General features: G+C 37.2%; 1 protein-coding gene across 3 annotated transcripts in view; it reads right to left on the bottom strand.

Moving 5' to 3' along the window:
- Positions 1 to 17958, bottom strand: part of LOC144211003 (transmembrane protein 132C) — a 117940-nt gene that overhangs the window by 29482 nt on the left and 70500 nt on the right. For all 3 annotated transcript variants that reach the window (XM_077737979.1, XM_077737977.1, XM_077737978.1), the window contains one exon: positions 7863 to 8006. In XM_077737979.1, coding sequence (XP_077594105.1) covers positions 7863 to 8006 — 144 coding nt within the window. The remainder of the gene's footprint in view (positions 1 to 7862; positions 8007 to 17958) is intronic.

The following is a 17958-nucleotide window of genomic DNA, read 5'->3' on the forward strand; positions in this document are numbered from 1 at the left end:
TTCTCCCCTGCACACTTCCTACATTAGCTACAAGTAAATCCACCGTTGCTTTGTGGAAGACATCTGGAATGCCTTCTTCAAAAAGATGAGAGGATATATGACACTACTGGCCCAATGCTTCGCTGAGAATCCATAAGATGATACTGAAGTAAAGGCAGTTACTATATTCCTTGACCATGAACTTTGTTTTGTCTAAAATCAAGTTGTGCTTCTGCTCTTCTTTCAGTATATATAGATCTTAAATTGAACGGAGACATGCTGTGCATCTATGGATCCGCTCACACTGAAGTCACTTCCAAGCTATCTAAATCTGTTTTATACATTCATTGATTCATTTTCTGAACTGCTTATCCTCACAAGGGTTGCGGGGGATGCTGAAGCCTATCCCAGCTATGGCACCAGGAGGGGGACACCCTGAATCGCTAGCAAGCCAATCAATCGCAGGGCAGAAGGAGATGGATAACAACATACTCATTAGAGGCAATTTAGAGTGCTCAACCAGCCTTCCTTGAATGTTTTTGGGATGTGGGAGGAATGGCAATGAAACCACTCCATTTACATCCAGTTATTCTAGTTTTGGCAACATTTGTAGGTCACTTCATGTTGATTTTGAGTCACTTCTTATTCCTGAAGGAATAAAGATTATTAATAACAGGCAGCCGTCACTCGCCTGACTTTGGCTCAATTCCCACTGGTGGCGGTATGATTGTGTGCATGGATGGTTGTTTGTCTTTGTGTGTGCCCTACGGATGACTGGCAAAGTCAGCTGGGTTAGGCTTCACTAACGCTTGCAACTCTTTCAAGGATGTGTGGTATGGAGGATGAATGAATGAATGAACTTCAGCAGCAGGTATGTTCCAAAGGACATTCCTGTTCAGTGACCCCCAGGAGGCAACCCAGAAATGGCACAAAATCAACAGAATGTAATGGGAAATTAATAAGAAATGATGGCCAAAGATGTCTAATCCGTTTGAACTGGGAAGCCTAACAGAAAATGAACAAATGACTCATTCAAATTTAATGCAGAATATTAGAAAAAATAACTTTTCTGTTCATTAGTTTTTTCGTTGAATATCGTAGAAATATTTCTTTGCACTTGCATCGATGATTTTTGCATTGCCGTATTATGAGATAATTACTATCAGAAGCCTTGTATTGTAAATCATTGTCAGATATGCAGTGGCTCCCACCCCTAATAGCCGACAATGATATGTTCTAGTCAAAATGTAGAGTGAAATATTGCTTTGACAAATTCTTTGAATTTAGAGGCATTCTTCAAATGAATAATAACCAACCAGGTGGAAGTCCATGTGCAGATATTGTATGTCAAGTAGTACAAGTATAAATTTCATTTGAACGGAAGCTCTGAAACATTAAGTGAGACTTGTGATTCAAAGGGTTGATTTATTGGAAGATGAAGTGGATCAGAGGATCTAAGTTCAGGTTCCGGGGGCAATAGACATGCCTTATCAAATAAGGCCAGACACTCTGGCCAATCTCCATTTTGTCTGAGGGTAAGTCCCCACCAGCATTGGCTCTGACTGCTGATAAACTGCAAGGGAGGAGGCCAGAACTTCTCCAAAAGGTTTTGATTTGACTTTAAAAATGCCATTTTCCAGAATGGAAGAAACAAAATCTGTTTTTAAAATCACTGCTATGCAGGTATGTAAAAGTTTACTTTGGTCAACACTGCCTTACTCTCAGAAGCAGTCTAGGCTAATTTTGTACCACCCCTATTCACATAGACACACCCAATATACAAACATAAGAAAACTATATTATTTATGGTTATGAAATATACGCTTGTATTCAAACATAGATCTTTTTTTTAGCAAAAAACTATTTTCAACCAAATAAAGGAGTACAGTAATCCCTCGAATATCGCAGATAATGTAGACTAAACATGGCTTCGATAATCGAAAAAAACAGTAAGTAGGATCCCCCCGATCCTACTTTCTGGTTTTTCGATGGATGTACAAAATTCAGTGTTCAGATTTCACCCTTTTTATAATTGGCATAAAATTGTATTCTGTGTTGAACTACACCATTAACTTGACATAGAAATGGGGGACAATAATGTAGACAACTGGTAATATAATTAAATAAACCTTTTTCAAGATTCTCCTGCGCCCCAAATAGATTGAACCCTGAGCGGTCACCCACATTCCCCATTGCAAAAGCCGGCCCTGCTTACTCAATCCCATTGGAGTAAGAAGTTTAGGACAATACTGAACATCAACAGGATGTTTTGCAAATGTGAGGAATTAACACAAGATAGAGCTATTGGTACATGTAAAAGATGAAATCAGACATTAAGACTTTGTGACGTGGTGTTTCAGCGTCACCATTAACATCACAGACGGGGCTTCCCAAAACGGAGTGCCAGATAGTTGAAACAAATATGTTTCATGTCACACGTGCACATGTAAGATTTCACTGAAAACAATATCAAATTTATGTCCCAAGCTCTTGTGGGACAGGCACACATTAGAGAACTCTGTATATCACAGTATCTCTGATAATGTGTGCTCATTCATTATACTCAGACTAGATTAATTTTATTTCATTAGTAGCAGGGTGTCATCTTGGATTTCCATTAAAGTTCACATCTTTGATCGAGGACAAATCTCAAGCTTGCAATTTAGTATTTATGATTGCTTGACAAAGCACAGCCAGACGCACATTAATATACCCACATTAATATTGAATTAAACATTCATTGCACATTACATTCATTTTGATGCTGAATCTGAACTTTTTTAGTTTACTGAAAAAATAACTCTTTACTCTTTCAACACTGAAAGGGCGTGTGTGGGTATAGACAGGTAGCCTAATGACAGACTAAACAATAAATAATAATAAAAAGATTTTAAAGGTCTATAGGAACACCAGTAAGGCAATTAATGATGAGTGCATGAAGAGCTGCGAGTATTTCCCGTGATCTGCATCTGACTGCACCAAATGGACCTTTGATTCAACTTGAGCTGTAAAATCAGCTCGGCCAGTCCTGCTCGGTGAAGTCATTGATTGCGACGCATTCATTTGCAGTTTGAGTTACCCTTGGCGCAATCAGAAGGAACAGAGCAAGTCTCTCTGCCCTCACTGTAAAACTGAGGAGGACTGCGTATCGAACTCTTTTCTTGTTCAATTTTCACTCATCATTGTTCTGTCAATGACTGCAGTCCCTAATTAGTCACCGGCATGAAATAAAGCAACCTTAAAGACACCTAAACATACAATGCATATTTTCTATGGCTTGCTTTGCACATTCTTGATTTGATTTACACTTATATTTTGCAAAGATAGATTTTCTGCACTACTTATCCTCACAAGGGTCACGAGTGATGATGGAGCCTTTCCCAGCTGACTTTGGGCATGAATTGGTCGCCAGCTAGTCGTAAGGCACGAGGAGATGGACAACCGTTCACGCTCACACTCATACCCAGGGGCAATTTAGTGTGTTCCACCATGCAAGTTTATGGAATGTGAAAAAGACCCGAAGAAAACCCAGTGAGAACATGCTAACTCCACACAAGAGGACGAACCTGGGATCTAACCTAGGAACCCAGAACTGTGAGGCCGAGACACTAACCACTCAGCCGCTGGGCGGGCCACTAAATTATACATGAATCGAAAATTTGTAGGATGTAATTTCATTATCTAGTGAAGTCTGACAGCACTGCAAGTAGTGATGCATTCGTATGTGAATACAAAAATGTATTCAAAGGCGGGATTTTTACACCAGAGGCCAAAAAGTAATGGGTTTGTATTTGATGTGGAGGAAGAGGAAAGTAGATTGAAGCAAGATGGATGAGTGATGATAATAATTCCACAACATAAACATGCACAACTCGCCGCCTCGTGGTGAAGAGGTTCACTTGCCTAACTTCGGTGTGGGGAGCGTTATGATTGTGAGCACAGATGGTTGTCGGTCTTTTTGTGTGTCCTATGGTTTACTACTCTGGCTTTCACCGATATCATCTGGGATAGGCTCCGGCAAACCCCCGCAACCCTTACGAGGATACGTGGTATCGAAGATGAATGAATGATGAATAAACACGCACACTATGGCCGTATCCTATTGTAACCACCTCATGAGAAACAAAATGATTAAACAGGGTAACTGTGTTTATTCACTGAGACATTCAGATTGAGAGCATATTCTTTGGTGCGTTAAAAGCTAGTAGCTAAAGATTGGTCAAATGCAATAATTTTTTGAAATGTTCATGTCAGGTTTACATTCATACTTCACAGTTCATTCCTGTACAGGTAAACATAACCCACATCAACTGCGACCACTTTGCGACTATTTAACCAATGGCCATGAATGATTTGGGCTCAGATTTTTCTGGGTTGAAATACATTCTTCTCATATTAAAAAAAATCTGTTTATAATACTGAATAATACAAATGTTTCGTGGCCACCCAATGGTGTAGTGGTGGACTGACTTGGGTGGAGGCAGCGAGGGATAAATTCCCACTTGGTGGCAGTATGATTATGTGTGTAAATGGTTTTCTGTATGGATGTGTGCCATACGACTGTGTACTCCGCCTTGCGCCTGAAGTCAGCTGGGATAGGCGCCAGCATCCCGCAACCCTGACAAGTGTTAAAAGTAAATGAATGGACACCTGTTTAATTATTTACCTGTATACATATGAAACATCTTGGCAACATGATGAAAAATAGGTGGGGGAGGGGCATTAGAATATTAACATAACTGTTTCCAACAGGATTTCATGGCAAGTTAGTGGATTTTAAGTTTTGCAAAGCAAAAGCAGAAATATTTAAATGTGTTTTACCCTAAGATACACAAGAATCATACAAGAGATGAATGAATAACACACCTAAAACAAGAGACGGAGCTTAAGTATATATAAATGATTTAGTATCCAAAATGTGATTCTCCATATTCATAAGGTTTTACTCTACAAGGTGTTTTGCTAGATAGACCCCCAAAAATTAGTGACGATACTCAATGGTGTAAAGCTGTCTTTATGGTCATGGAATACGTATTTTAAGGCATTCAGCGCCACAAAGGTGGGAGTGGAAGATGGTAATTTAGTTCGTTTCTATAGAAAATTTTGATTTGAGAGACGAGTAAATCGACATACGAGCTCGGTCCCGACCCGTTTTAAGCTCATATCTCAAGGTATGACTGTACACTTCTTGATAATTGTACTTGTGTATTTACTTGTACATAGGCGCAAAAACATAGTAGTATGGTATGTAGCAATAATATAGGTGATCCTACTTCGCTTTTTTTTTTTATTATCGCAGACATGGCCAGACATGGCTGTGAAAAATGAGGGATTAGTGCACATCTATAATTTTCATCTGAATTTGATCATAAAACAAGAAAAAAAACACATGATTTACTTACAACCAAAAAACGATATTGCGGACCAGGTTTGGCCGCCAGACATGTTCTTAAGTTCTGAGGTTTTGACTAACAATTAAAACAATTTTCACTAACAATAATAAAAATGAAACCTAATTCAACATCCCAACACAAAACAAAATGCATTGGGGAATGTAGTTTGTAAAAGATGGTCTGTCTTGTTTACATGCTTGTCCCTGTCTGGTTGTTGTTGAGTGCTTGCCAATCGTTCCAGTTAATCTGTTCTATGACTTTCTCACAACAGGAAACCTGTCTTGCCACACAGCGGGGTGTTTGTTTGTGGCAGCCTGCATCGTGACGCTACAGCATTTTGGGCCATAAACATGCAAGAGCATACTATTTGTTCACTTGTTTGTTCTAGTCGGACAACAGAACTCAACTCCGTGCTTGAGCACATGTGGGACTTAGTCCAGATTTAGTTGCCTCTGATCTCCTACAGACATTTACTTTGGCAAATCTGTGAGCCCTCAAAATTGTTATGAAGATCTTCACTTTTCAATTTTCAGAACCAAATCTGGGAAGATGAAAAACATGCGAGCCCTCAACATTCTTCTAGCATAGCACTCACTCTCATAAACGCGCAGCCAATTTCTGCAAATCTTAATAAGCCCCGAGGAGCAGTCAGAGGCGTTACCTAAATGAAACGCTAATGATACAGCTGCTCTGTCCAAAACCGACAGTGTAAATATGAATAACTTTGAACAACATATTTTTACAGTGAAACCTCGTTACTATGCCACTCTCGCTATTATGCCACTTTTGATCGGTCCCGACAAATTTCAATACAAAATAAATGTACTATCCTACCCCATAATCTCTCTACCATGCCACTATTGTGTGTGTGTTGTATTTTCGAATTAATTTATTTTTCAAATTTAGCCCCCAATGTCAGCTCAGAAACGCAAGAGAACCGACTTTACGCTGCAGGACAAGGAGATAATCGATGATGCGAAGAAGGAGTCGAATCAGTCCAAACAAGCCAGGGAGAAAAGCAAGAAATGGAGCGTCGAATTTAAGAGAACCAATGTGAAGGGCATTCGCAGCAAGAAGAATGCAATTATTGTCAGCTATTTCTTCTAATCAGCCCGGTAAAAGATTTTGTGTTAAAACATCATACCTAATCTGCATAGGAGTCCAAAGTCAGCACTACATTCTTAATTGTGTGGACTGACCTAGCACAACACGCAGCGATGATCTGGTGTTAAGCGTAGGTCAAGTGAAAAATTAGCTTCATAGATTAAATATTGCTCACTTTCTGTCATACAGTACATTCCGTTCCTCTTTTTCCTTTTTGTGATCCCATTGTGGGTGAGTGAAATCAATTTAGACTGAGCTGATGGATAGTATGAGAAAATAAAGCCATTTTTCTTTTACAAAAAACATTTTTTTTTTTAAACTTCCTTACTATGCTACTCTCGCTACTATGCCACTTTTGCTCGGTCCCGACGGGTGGTATTGTGATGAGATTTGACTGTAGTAGGATTTTAAAAATGCTGTAATGTTCATTATTAGAAAGTATTTCAAATATGAGCAATACTTTATTTTCAAGGTTTTAATGGTGTCCAACTGAGTTCTAAACTTATATATAACTATATAAAAATACATCAATTTTATCTGTAATAGTCTTGTCAAAAGCTCCACTGCTCTTGAATGCAACTATGCAGTCTTGGAATGTGTTTGAGATAGAAATATTATTCATTCCATTTATTTGAACTCCCACGGGTCCTTCTTGATCAAAATATTCACAAAAGATGAACGCAGAGACTTTGGAAAATTGAGGAAAACAATATAATAAATGTGCAGACTTCTTTTTGATGATTGCATATGTGCTGCACTGACATAGATGTACTTTGATTCTTCACCACATTTTAGCTTCAAGATTCGCGGCCGCAGTTTATCGTGTTTTTTAATCTTATTTATAAAGTTGTAGAATTCATGCTGAAACTCGCAAGCGAAAGACAGGGGATAAAAAGCATGGCGGAAGTCAGGGCTTCATTCAACGTGTATGTCGCCCGGGCCGTTACGTATGGGCATTTTCTTGAGTTATCCAAAGCTTTGGAATACTTGAAAACAGGCTCTCACACCATGGTTTCTGCATTTATTTCAATCCCGCCGCACCCACCTATATGAAATGAGAAATGTGGCGTATATCTTGTGCGGGGGCAATATAAAATAAATGCTAAATTGGTGGCCAGCCAATCACAAGGAGACAAACAACCATTCAGGCCTACACTCATACCCAGGGGTCAATTTATAGTGTCCAATCAGCCTGAATCCACAGCAAAAACTGTGAGCACTGTTTCTGCAAACTCAGTGATACTGTCTTTAATACATTATATTTTAAACATTACAGAAGGCCAATGAGTTTATGCTGAGCCATGCTCACAAGTTGAAGCAGTATTGGCATTTGAATATCTCTAGCTTATATCGATTGATGAGGCAAAAGAAGTCAGTAAGGCGTACCTTTGACTGAAGCCGTTCTCCTTCCTTCGGCAGTGCAAGGTGACAACTCGGTGACCTTCGCTTCTGACATCCTGACTGACCGTCCATAATACTGGATTACTGGCTCTGGCCCCCAGAAACGCCACTCCATCATTAAGCTTCACCCTAGAAAACAAACGAGTTCACCAGGTTAAAAACAAATTGACCAATTCATGTGAAACATGAGTCGAGAAGGCACTGAAACATTTGGATATGTCTCTTTAATAGTACAATCTAGCTTGTCTTTTTCTGCACTCACTGTTTTGTGTGTCTAATGGGATTGAAAATTGAAGTTTCCCTGGAAATTTGGCAATATCTGATGTACTATTGCAGGCAGCATGCTAATAATGACTCATGGGATAATGGCAAAGTACAAGCTAAGAGTCAAGAGATTGAAAAGTTAAAGCAAATTTTGCAATTCCAGTTACATTTATAGTTAGAAGATGCGAGAGCACTGCAATTATACATACCGTATTTTCACGACTATACGGCGCATCACATTTTAAGCCGCAGTGTCAGTAACGAGTGCTATTTCTGTATTTGACACATACAAAGGACGCACCGTTAAAAAAGACGCAGCCAGGCATGGCAAAACATACACTAGCTTAAACATACACGTTACACCCACAAGCTAAAAACATTTTTTAAAAGGCAACGGAAGCAAAACTGAGCTGTACTTTATTTAGCCATTTTACAATTTACTCACGTCATCGAAAACGCTGAGTTTTATATACACACACACACACATATATATATATATATATATATATATATATATATATATATATATATATATATATATATATATATATATATATATATATACATATATACATATATATATATATATATATATATATATATATATATATATATATATATATATATATATATATATATATATATATATATATATATATATATATATATATATATATATATATATATATATATATATATATATATATGTATATATGTATATATGTATATATGTATATATATATATATATATATATATATATATATATATATATATATATATATATATATATATATATATATATATATATATATATATATATATATATATGTATGTATGTATGTATGTATGTATGTATGTATGTATGTATGTATGTATGTATGTATGTATGTATGTATGTATATATATATATATATATATATATATATATATATATATATATATATATATATATATATATATGTATATATATATATATATATATATATATATATATATATAGAGAGAGAGAGAGAGAGAGAGAGAGAGAGAGAGAGAGAGAGAGAGAGAGAGAGAGAGAGAGAGAGAGAGAGAGAATACAATGAATGATGCCGTAATAGTGCCATCATCCATAAAGAAAAGAACATGAAATGAGGTATAGGACAAAAGAGTTATTTTGCATTTATAGGCATAATTTTCTCTAATAGTGGAGTATTATTTGTCATCAGGTAGTGTAGTCAGTACCTGATTACCTGAATACATACATACAATTTCAATCAATAGAGCTGTCACACATCTCTGCCATGTTTCAGCTTTGTTTTGTAAAGATAAAAACCCAGAGAAAATATTCAAAGCTCTGAACAAAGATGGTGGTTTCAGCCTTTGTAATTGCCACAGTGTATTAGTCAAGTAGTTATTATACATTTTCCTTAGGTTGATGTTTAAATGTCCTCAAGGTTACACACAGTATTTTCTTATGAGGGTAAACCTTTACAAGTTTTAAAAAAAATTAAATAAAATAATTAAAACAATCCAAAAAAATGCTATTTTCAGAGTTGACACGCATAATTGCTACAAGACTTCCTTTGGTGTTTTTGAAGATGGAAAAGATTTGAGACGGAGATGAAAAAGAACTGAAAGAAAAAAAGCATTCTTTTTTTAAGTAATTTCTTTTCGTCAAACAAAAATGTCATTTATCAATGCCGAGCTCCTTTTTTTTATAAAATAATTTGAGTTTGCACTTGTTCGGCAGCTGCGAAAGACACAGACGTGAGAAGAGAAGCTCAACATTAATTTGTGCTAATGACATAACTCTTCGAATCCTCTGCGGTCAATCTGGTGTCTTTGATGGTATCCAGGTGACACAGGCGATAATAACTCGTGTTGCTCACATTCCTGACAGATGAGATCAACCTTGTTGGCGTAGAGAACAGCGAGGGCGACTGATTGCCGTCTGGCCTCCTTTTTTCAAAGCCTTATCCACCTTACCCACAGCAAAGTAATCATCGATTCACATACTTTGGCAAAGAACTACAAGGGGGTGCTGATCATCTAAAGAGCCCAAGTGCTGTTTCAACTAACCCTGGAGTCAGAGCGGTTAGCTGACTTTTTACATGAGTCAAGTGGTCTAAAGTTTTTGGTGTGTTGGACATGTTTAAAACTTACTTTTTGTATGCATAAAGTTATACTTTGCGAGTAAATAAAGAATGCCTCCCCAACCAAAAAGAACAAAACCAGAAACACCTGCATTAAGGATACTGATGATAGCAGCTGATACTCAAGGGCAACTTGTTTTTTTTCTCTTTCCCTGTCTGACCACCAGCATCCAGTTTTTTTTTATCTTTTTCTTAGAGTTTGGTTGTAGTTATCTTAAAAACGTGGTTTTATCATCCATTATTTAAGTGGCTAGCAGCTTATTTTATAATTATTTATATGCATATGTATGTTCTTTTTTCCTTTGTAAGATTAGTGTCAGATCACACTGTGTTGCATTATAGAATTACATTATTTCAGACAGAACTTTCATTTGAGCAATATCTTCAGGAACTTGAATTAAACTTTTTTTATCATCTCCTGTAGCATTTATATAGACAAGGGTCATAGTGGGTGCTGAAGCCCATCCCAGCCAACACCCCGAATTGGTTGCCAGTCAATCGCAGGTTACAATGGTACAGGGAACCATTCCTGGTCATAGTCATATCGCCACTCAGTGGGAACTCAGACTGCCCGCAACAAAGTCAGACGAAAGAACCACTGCACTGTTGAGTGGTTTTGGATTAAATATTTTTTTTTCAGGCGGCACAGTGATCCAATGGTTAGCAAGACTGCCTCACAGTTCTGATATCAAGAGGTCGATCCTTTGTGGATTACAAACTTCACGTAAGGTGTTTGCATGGTGTCCCAGTGTCTGAGAGGTTTGGGTTCGTGTACTCCAGTTTTCCCTATATCCAAAAAACATGTATGCTATACTAGCTGGTTGAACACTAAATTGACCCTACCTATGAATGATTGGTTGTTAATCTCTGATATTCTAATTTGCCCTCTATTTGTTATCATTTTGATAGTGCTGAGGGAACTTGACGATGCAATGGTTCTTCCGCTTGGCTTCGGTACGGGCAATATACGTTTGATTCCCATTCATTGGGGATTTGGTTGTGATCAGGAGTGGTTGGCGGTTTTAAGCCCCGCTGTTAGGGTAAATGGTACAAAAGATTTCTGAATGAATGGTAGTGTCAAAGGACGTGTTGTGGGACTCTTAAGATGGTGTGACAGATTCCTAAAAATAACTAGTTTAATCCTAGATAGAAGTCTGGCCTTTTCCGAGGAATATATCCCAATACAGATAACAGCTGCAATAATGCTGCAGCCCAAAATGCCCCCAAAATTTGAAATTGACAAGTCGGTTTATTTGAATAAAGAAAGTTGCTAAAACAATTGAAAGACTATCATGATTCATTTTCTCATATTTGCAAGTCATAATGGGATTGATATCATTGATATGATTAATGGGAAGTGAGGGTGGAGGTAATTAGATTATATTAGATTAAATTAGATTAGATTAAACTTTATTCATCCCTTACTCGGTAAATCACTTTTGATGGGAGGTCCTCTTTTCACATGCATCAGCACATGGAGTTAAATGATTAATTCCATGACAACCTGCATCAGTGTGATCAGTATTTACACACAAGAACAGCTTGTCCGAAGTGAGAGTTCTCTCGATGATGACAAACTTATACGGCAACTGCCTATGTAGTAAATTGACAAGTCACCTTCCTCCTAGGCAAGCTTTTACACACACTGAATGAAATAACATTGCACATTAATATTAATGTACTGTCCACAATGAGAAAGAAAAATTGAATACAAACAATAATGTATGAAGTCAAAGACAGACCAAATATCCAGAATGCAAATAACATTCCAAAGGATAAAGGAGCTTTCTGTGTGTGTTGCGCATATGTCTTTGATATGCATTTCAGACTGAAAAAAGCTTTACAATGATTTGCTTTGATTGTTCTTGTGCATTTTTTTCTTTAATGCTGAAAATAAAAAAGGCTAGTAACAGATTTATTGGAAAGCAGAATTCTTCTAATGATAAATGTAAAATTGTTTGTCATTAGGAGAGGTCTGAGACATTCGTTATCAGATTCATCTCAAAGTGATGCGAGATGAATCAAACAATTGCTTGGACAACTAAAGGGCCCAACAACATCTTAGAGGATGAATGGAGTTGCACAAAATGCATGTATGAAGTTTACTGCAAGATTGCCAATGTCAGTGACATTTACATAAGATTAAAACTTTATTTAATTCTGTATTCGGGAAATGTCTTGGTAGCAGTAGCAAGACAGACACAAGAAACACAAGACATTGTAGACCTAGGTAAGTAGTAGACCTACATGTAAATTGATAATCGCAATTTGGTCAAAATAATAATTACTATCCATAACTGAATGTCCTTTTTGGGACACAGCAAGATCCCACAAGGAGGAGCAATGTAAGGTTAATGCTTCTCTGTACAGAGAAACATAAAAAGGGAGATCATTACACCAAACCCACACTGGAGAACAGGGAAAAACAGATATCTTCACGACCCTCAAACATCCACAGACACACCGCAGTCCATGTCTATATCTGATAAAAAGTTAACACACTGGCACAGAATGGGGCCACTGCATTGAGCTGCCCTTTCCGAGAGATAAATGGAAGTAAGAACAATTGCTTCGGTATCTGCTTTGTCACAAAGAAAACCACTTTTTGTTACTGCGTCACAGGCAGACTCAAACAAAGGTAGAGATGGATGAAGGGGATAACTGCTTTATGATTAGTCACAGCCAATTCATCCACAAACTGTGTTCTTTCACAGGCATTTCTAAAGGAAAATGGTCATTTAATTGCTTTGATACACAAATTTTGATGTTTTTTTTGGGGTAACAACAAGACTATAAGACAAATTCGCGTAACCTACCTATGTCAGAGCGGGGCATTGAAAGAAGAAGTTTAGCTTTTCACACACAGGCTAATTTAAACACACATACAAAAAGGGAGATCATTACACCAAACCCACACTGGAGAACAGGGAAAAACAGATATCTTCACGACCCTCAAACATCCACAGACACACCGCAGTCCATGTCTATATCTGATAAAAAGTTAACACACTGGCACAGAATGGGGCCACTGCATTGAGCTGCCCTTTCCGAGAGATAAATGGAAGTAAGAACAATTGCTTCGGTATCTGCTTTGTCACAAAGAAAACCACTTTTTGTTACTGCGTCACAGGCAGACTCAAACAAAGGTAGAGATGGATGAAGGGGATAACTGCTTTATGATTAGTCACAGCCAATTCATCCACAAACTGTGTTCTTTCACAGGCATTTCTAAAGGAAAATGGTCATTTAATTGCTTTGATACACAAATTTTGATGTTTTTTTTGGGGTAACAACAAGACTATAAGACAAATTCGCGTAACCTACCTATGTCAGAGCGGGGCATTGAAAGAAGAAGTTTAGCTTTTCACACACAGGCTAATTTAAACACACATACCTTGGTGAAAAGGAGACATTTATTTTTCTTATCAACAAACCAGATGAATTGAAACCAGGATTGTGTTCAAAAGCTTTGCTGCACAAAACAGCGTTAGATGTTAACACCTCAGCCTGTGATATCAAGCATCCAAAGGTGTATTCACACACGCCGTTTGACCCAGGCCAACCTAACAAGTTAGTGGTATACACCTATTCGGCTGGTGTGAATACAAACCAGCGAACTATGGTGCGAACTAAACAGCCGATCTGAGAACTTGCAATAGAATTGGTCTCAGGTCACCTTTGAGAGAATCGTGAATTCGCTTTTGCTTTATGCCTGGAGGTGGTTCAGATCAAAGCTAAAATCATACACCTATTTAAACGGGCTTCCATAGCCACAAACATTATGGGAAATGTTGTTTGGTTAGCACTACATCCACTAAGAAAATTCAGGGTTCCACATGGAAAAATGAAAAGACGGAATGTCTTCTAGACATTTACACAAAGTTAAATTCATGTTGCATTAATATCTCCTGATTGGCCAAATGCTTGCTATCAATATGAGCACGGACGCCACAAACTAGAGTACGGTGATTGTTTACTACTGCATTCTGGCGCATTGCCTGCCCAGACAAATTTGTCTAATGATTGAACGCTTGGACAATTGCAATGTGAAAGGAAACAGTACCAATGAAGACCAAATTTATTTTGGTCCATACATAAGAAAGTGAACAATGGACTTTCCTGGTGTGAACATGGCCTTCATTGCTTGGATACGCATAAATATGGAAGTTTTTTGTAATGTGTAAAAACTCCACACATCTGAACCAACCTGGCTTTGAACCATGTTTTCAGCACAAAGAAGCTGACGTGCTAACCACTCAATCGCTGGGCTGCTCTCTCTATTTAATATTGAAAATAATCATAATTTCAGATATTTATACGATGGTGGTAAGGGCAAATGAACAAACAAGACTGGACATGCGTCCTATTAAATAGTACATGCCTGTTTTGTGTTAGAGACACTCAAACTCAATTAGTTGTTGTAGGCGGGGAGTATTTCTAGTAGTTGATAGAGCCAGATGATGAGATAAAGAGCATATTTTTTGAATTAGGTTTTTTTTCTTGCCATTATCAGAGCTAAAAGTGCTGGTGAGTAGCAATGTAGTAAAACTATAGACAATGTTAACACTGAAAGATTGAAGCAAGCAGACCAGATAGTGTGCTCCCTCTTGCTTCCCTAACTATTTTGTCTGCCCTCCTTCATGTTGCTTTAATTACCTTATTTAGTCTTTAATTCTTTTACTTTCACTATACAGTACATTGAAATGTCTTTCCCGACCTGTTTGAATGAAGGTACCAAAAAAATACAAATCAGTCATTATGAACAAAACAAGGTTGTGAACAAATTATGCTAAAATATTTGGTTCTCATAGGTCAAAACAGTCCAATGTGATTAATTGTGCTATCTTGATTGTGACTTTCTTGAATTTTGTGCTGTCTTTCATCTGCAAATTTGGTGTTAATATATAGTGTAAAACGTACAGTTTTGCAATATTTTTTATTGTCTCTGGACATTCTTTTTGTCGCGCAAAATTTGTTTCATAAGTATAAATATATTGGATAGTGGTGTATACATATTTTTTTGTAATATAACTCAGGATTATTTTGTTGTTTAAGGCCTTTAACCCTTTCACTACTATTGACAATTACATTTGTCATTTCCATTTCAAATTTAGATGCTGGCATTGTGTGATTATGTTTCACTGCTGTTGGTAGCAAAAGACGTCCAAACCGCTTTGACGAGGGAGCTTGTAGTGATTGAATGATCATAATAATATTTTTGTCTCATTCTCTGAAGATTACATGACTGGGTCTCGATTTCCGATCATATAATCACATTTGGGACATCTCTAGTGGCAATTAATAATGTTTTTTTAATGAACAATTAATTGCCAATATAACTCTGAAACCTGGCAACGAGAACATTTTGAAAATAATAGAGGTTAAACCTTAACCAAAAACAAGCATTATCTTCCAAAAAAAATGGATTTGGACGGAGGTGATGAGGAACTCTTTGTGTATGCAGATACATATGTAAACGAATGCGTGCATACATGTAAGTAAAGCATGTGAGCCGTGCATTTGTGGGTTATGAAAATCAAAGGGGTCAGTCCATTGGGATGATGACACCCAAGGGTGTGACGGTGAAACACACTTAGCTTGTCTCTATTCCAATGGGTGGAAAATGTAAAAAAAAAAAGAGAGAGAGAATAAAATAAATATAAAATAAAGAACATGATCAGTTTAGTGGCCTACATTTAGGATACGATGATCCTATTTGATGTTATGGGATTTGGAGGTGGGTCAGAGGATTTTAGATTAACAGTTTTCTTTTTGGTGTGCGTGTGTTATTATTATTCCTTTTCAGTTCAGTGTGTTTGTAAAAGTTAAACTTAGATTAGCTAAAGAAATTGGGTCATAATAACCCACAAATCATTTTCCTACACCATTCCAGTATTTAAGTACATTTCGGCTTGAAAAACCTTTCTGATTTACTGCTATATATGTATGCATCAGCTGTAGGTAATAATCGATCAAATACACTTGTAAAATAATTCTGGTTAGTGAAAGATTTGATCGGCATACATTACTCGAATCACGTTAAGAGAAAAGCCTGCTTACCAAGTGGTTTCCAGTCCAGTTTCTCATTAACATTTATCACCAAAGGTCAAGTTCTGCGTCATACGGTTTGTGTGCCCATCGCTATCGCAAGTTAAGTTTTGCATGTGTGCCCGTCTCTGCAAACACTATTTAAAGAAGTTCACGATTCCAGATTAATCTGGTGACGTGCCAAGGTGTTTCGTTGTCCTTCTTCAACAAGACTCAATAGCCCATTTCACAAATCAATGGTACATTTTTGACTTTTTTTTTATAACACATGAGAAGCACTAAAACATGGTTTAAGGTAAAATGGTAGCAAAATTGTAGTAAAAATAGCTTTCGCCAGGAGTCGGAGCTAAATCTTTAGACAGCTGTTAATGTTGCCCAAGAGAACAAATGTACGTCCATGTGTTCGTTTTCCATACCGTTTATCCTCATGGGCGCAAGGGGGTGCTGGAGCCTATCCCAGCCAATTGAGGGCATTAGGCAAGGGACACCCTGAATTGGTTGGCAGCCAATCGTAGGCCACAAGAAGACAAACAACCGGTGATAGCTACGTATAATTGGGAGCTTCCCAATAATCCCAGTATGCATGTTTTTTGCGATGTGGGAGGAATCCAGAGTACCTGGAGGACATCCACAGAGATCATGCAAACTCCACACAAGTGGGAACTGATGCTTTGAGCTCAAATTTGTGAACGTACTAGAATTAAAGTCAATTCAATCAGAACTGCATGTTTCAGTATATTGCCTCTGTGGAACTTCAATATTAATATTCTTTATTTATTAATGAATCTGTTTTGTTTTTCAATCTGCTCTCGTTTACCGTAAGAATTACATCAATTCGAATTTTTCCAACCAATTAATTATAATTAGGCAGGGATTTTATCTTCCTTCCAAGGTGAGAGAAAAAAACCTTTTGCTGTTGAGAAAATCCAATTCGTAATACCAGTATTTGTGGAAATTCACCTACACTTTATTCATGCAAATGTGTGTTATGAATATAGATATTTCTTATAATCACATTCATTCTTTCATTGCTTTAGAATAATGTCTATCTGAAGATAGGTCATTTATTTATTATTTAGATTGTAGTCAGGAAGTGTGTGGAATTTACAATTCTTTGTTGCCTGTGGAGGTAAAACATGATTTATTTACTTTTTCTTACATGACTAATGAAATTAGGTAGGAGGGCCCCAAAAGGAAGGAATGTTTGCTTTGTTTCAGATTGTTGAGATTGGCAAAGGAAGATTGCATGTTTTGTTCTCAACTCATCCCTTTTGGTAAGGCTTTCTACAGGACATGTTTTGAGGGACACCCACTGATTCATTTGCATATACTAGTCTTAAAAGTTTATGTAATTTGGAGCGGTCTCTTTCTCCAATGCCACTGAAGAGCAGACATAGAGAGTCCCAGACTGGTCTGTATTGTCTAAATGTTCTCTCTTTTTGTTGTTTTAATTTGTGTTACTGTTCTATGTTATTTTGTCGTTTTATTAGTCTTGGAATCAAGTTTGTAGCTTCTTCTGTCCACTTGAGAGAATTAAAGAATTTGCAATTAGAAGATGCCGGCCTGCATGCAAAAAATAGCTTCTTCCATAGCTACCATTTACGATGGGTTAATCCAGAGACAGCACTCAAGAATT

Source organism: Stigmatopora nigra, chromosome 17, assembly GCF_051989575.1.
Source record: "Stigmatopora nigra isolate UIUO_SnigA chromosome 17, RoL_Snig_1.1, whole genome shotgun sequence".
Classification (NCBI taxonomy): Eukaryota; Metazoa; Chordata; class Actinopteri; order Syngnathiformes; family Syngnathidae; genus Stigmatopora; species Stigmatopora nigra.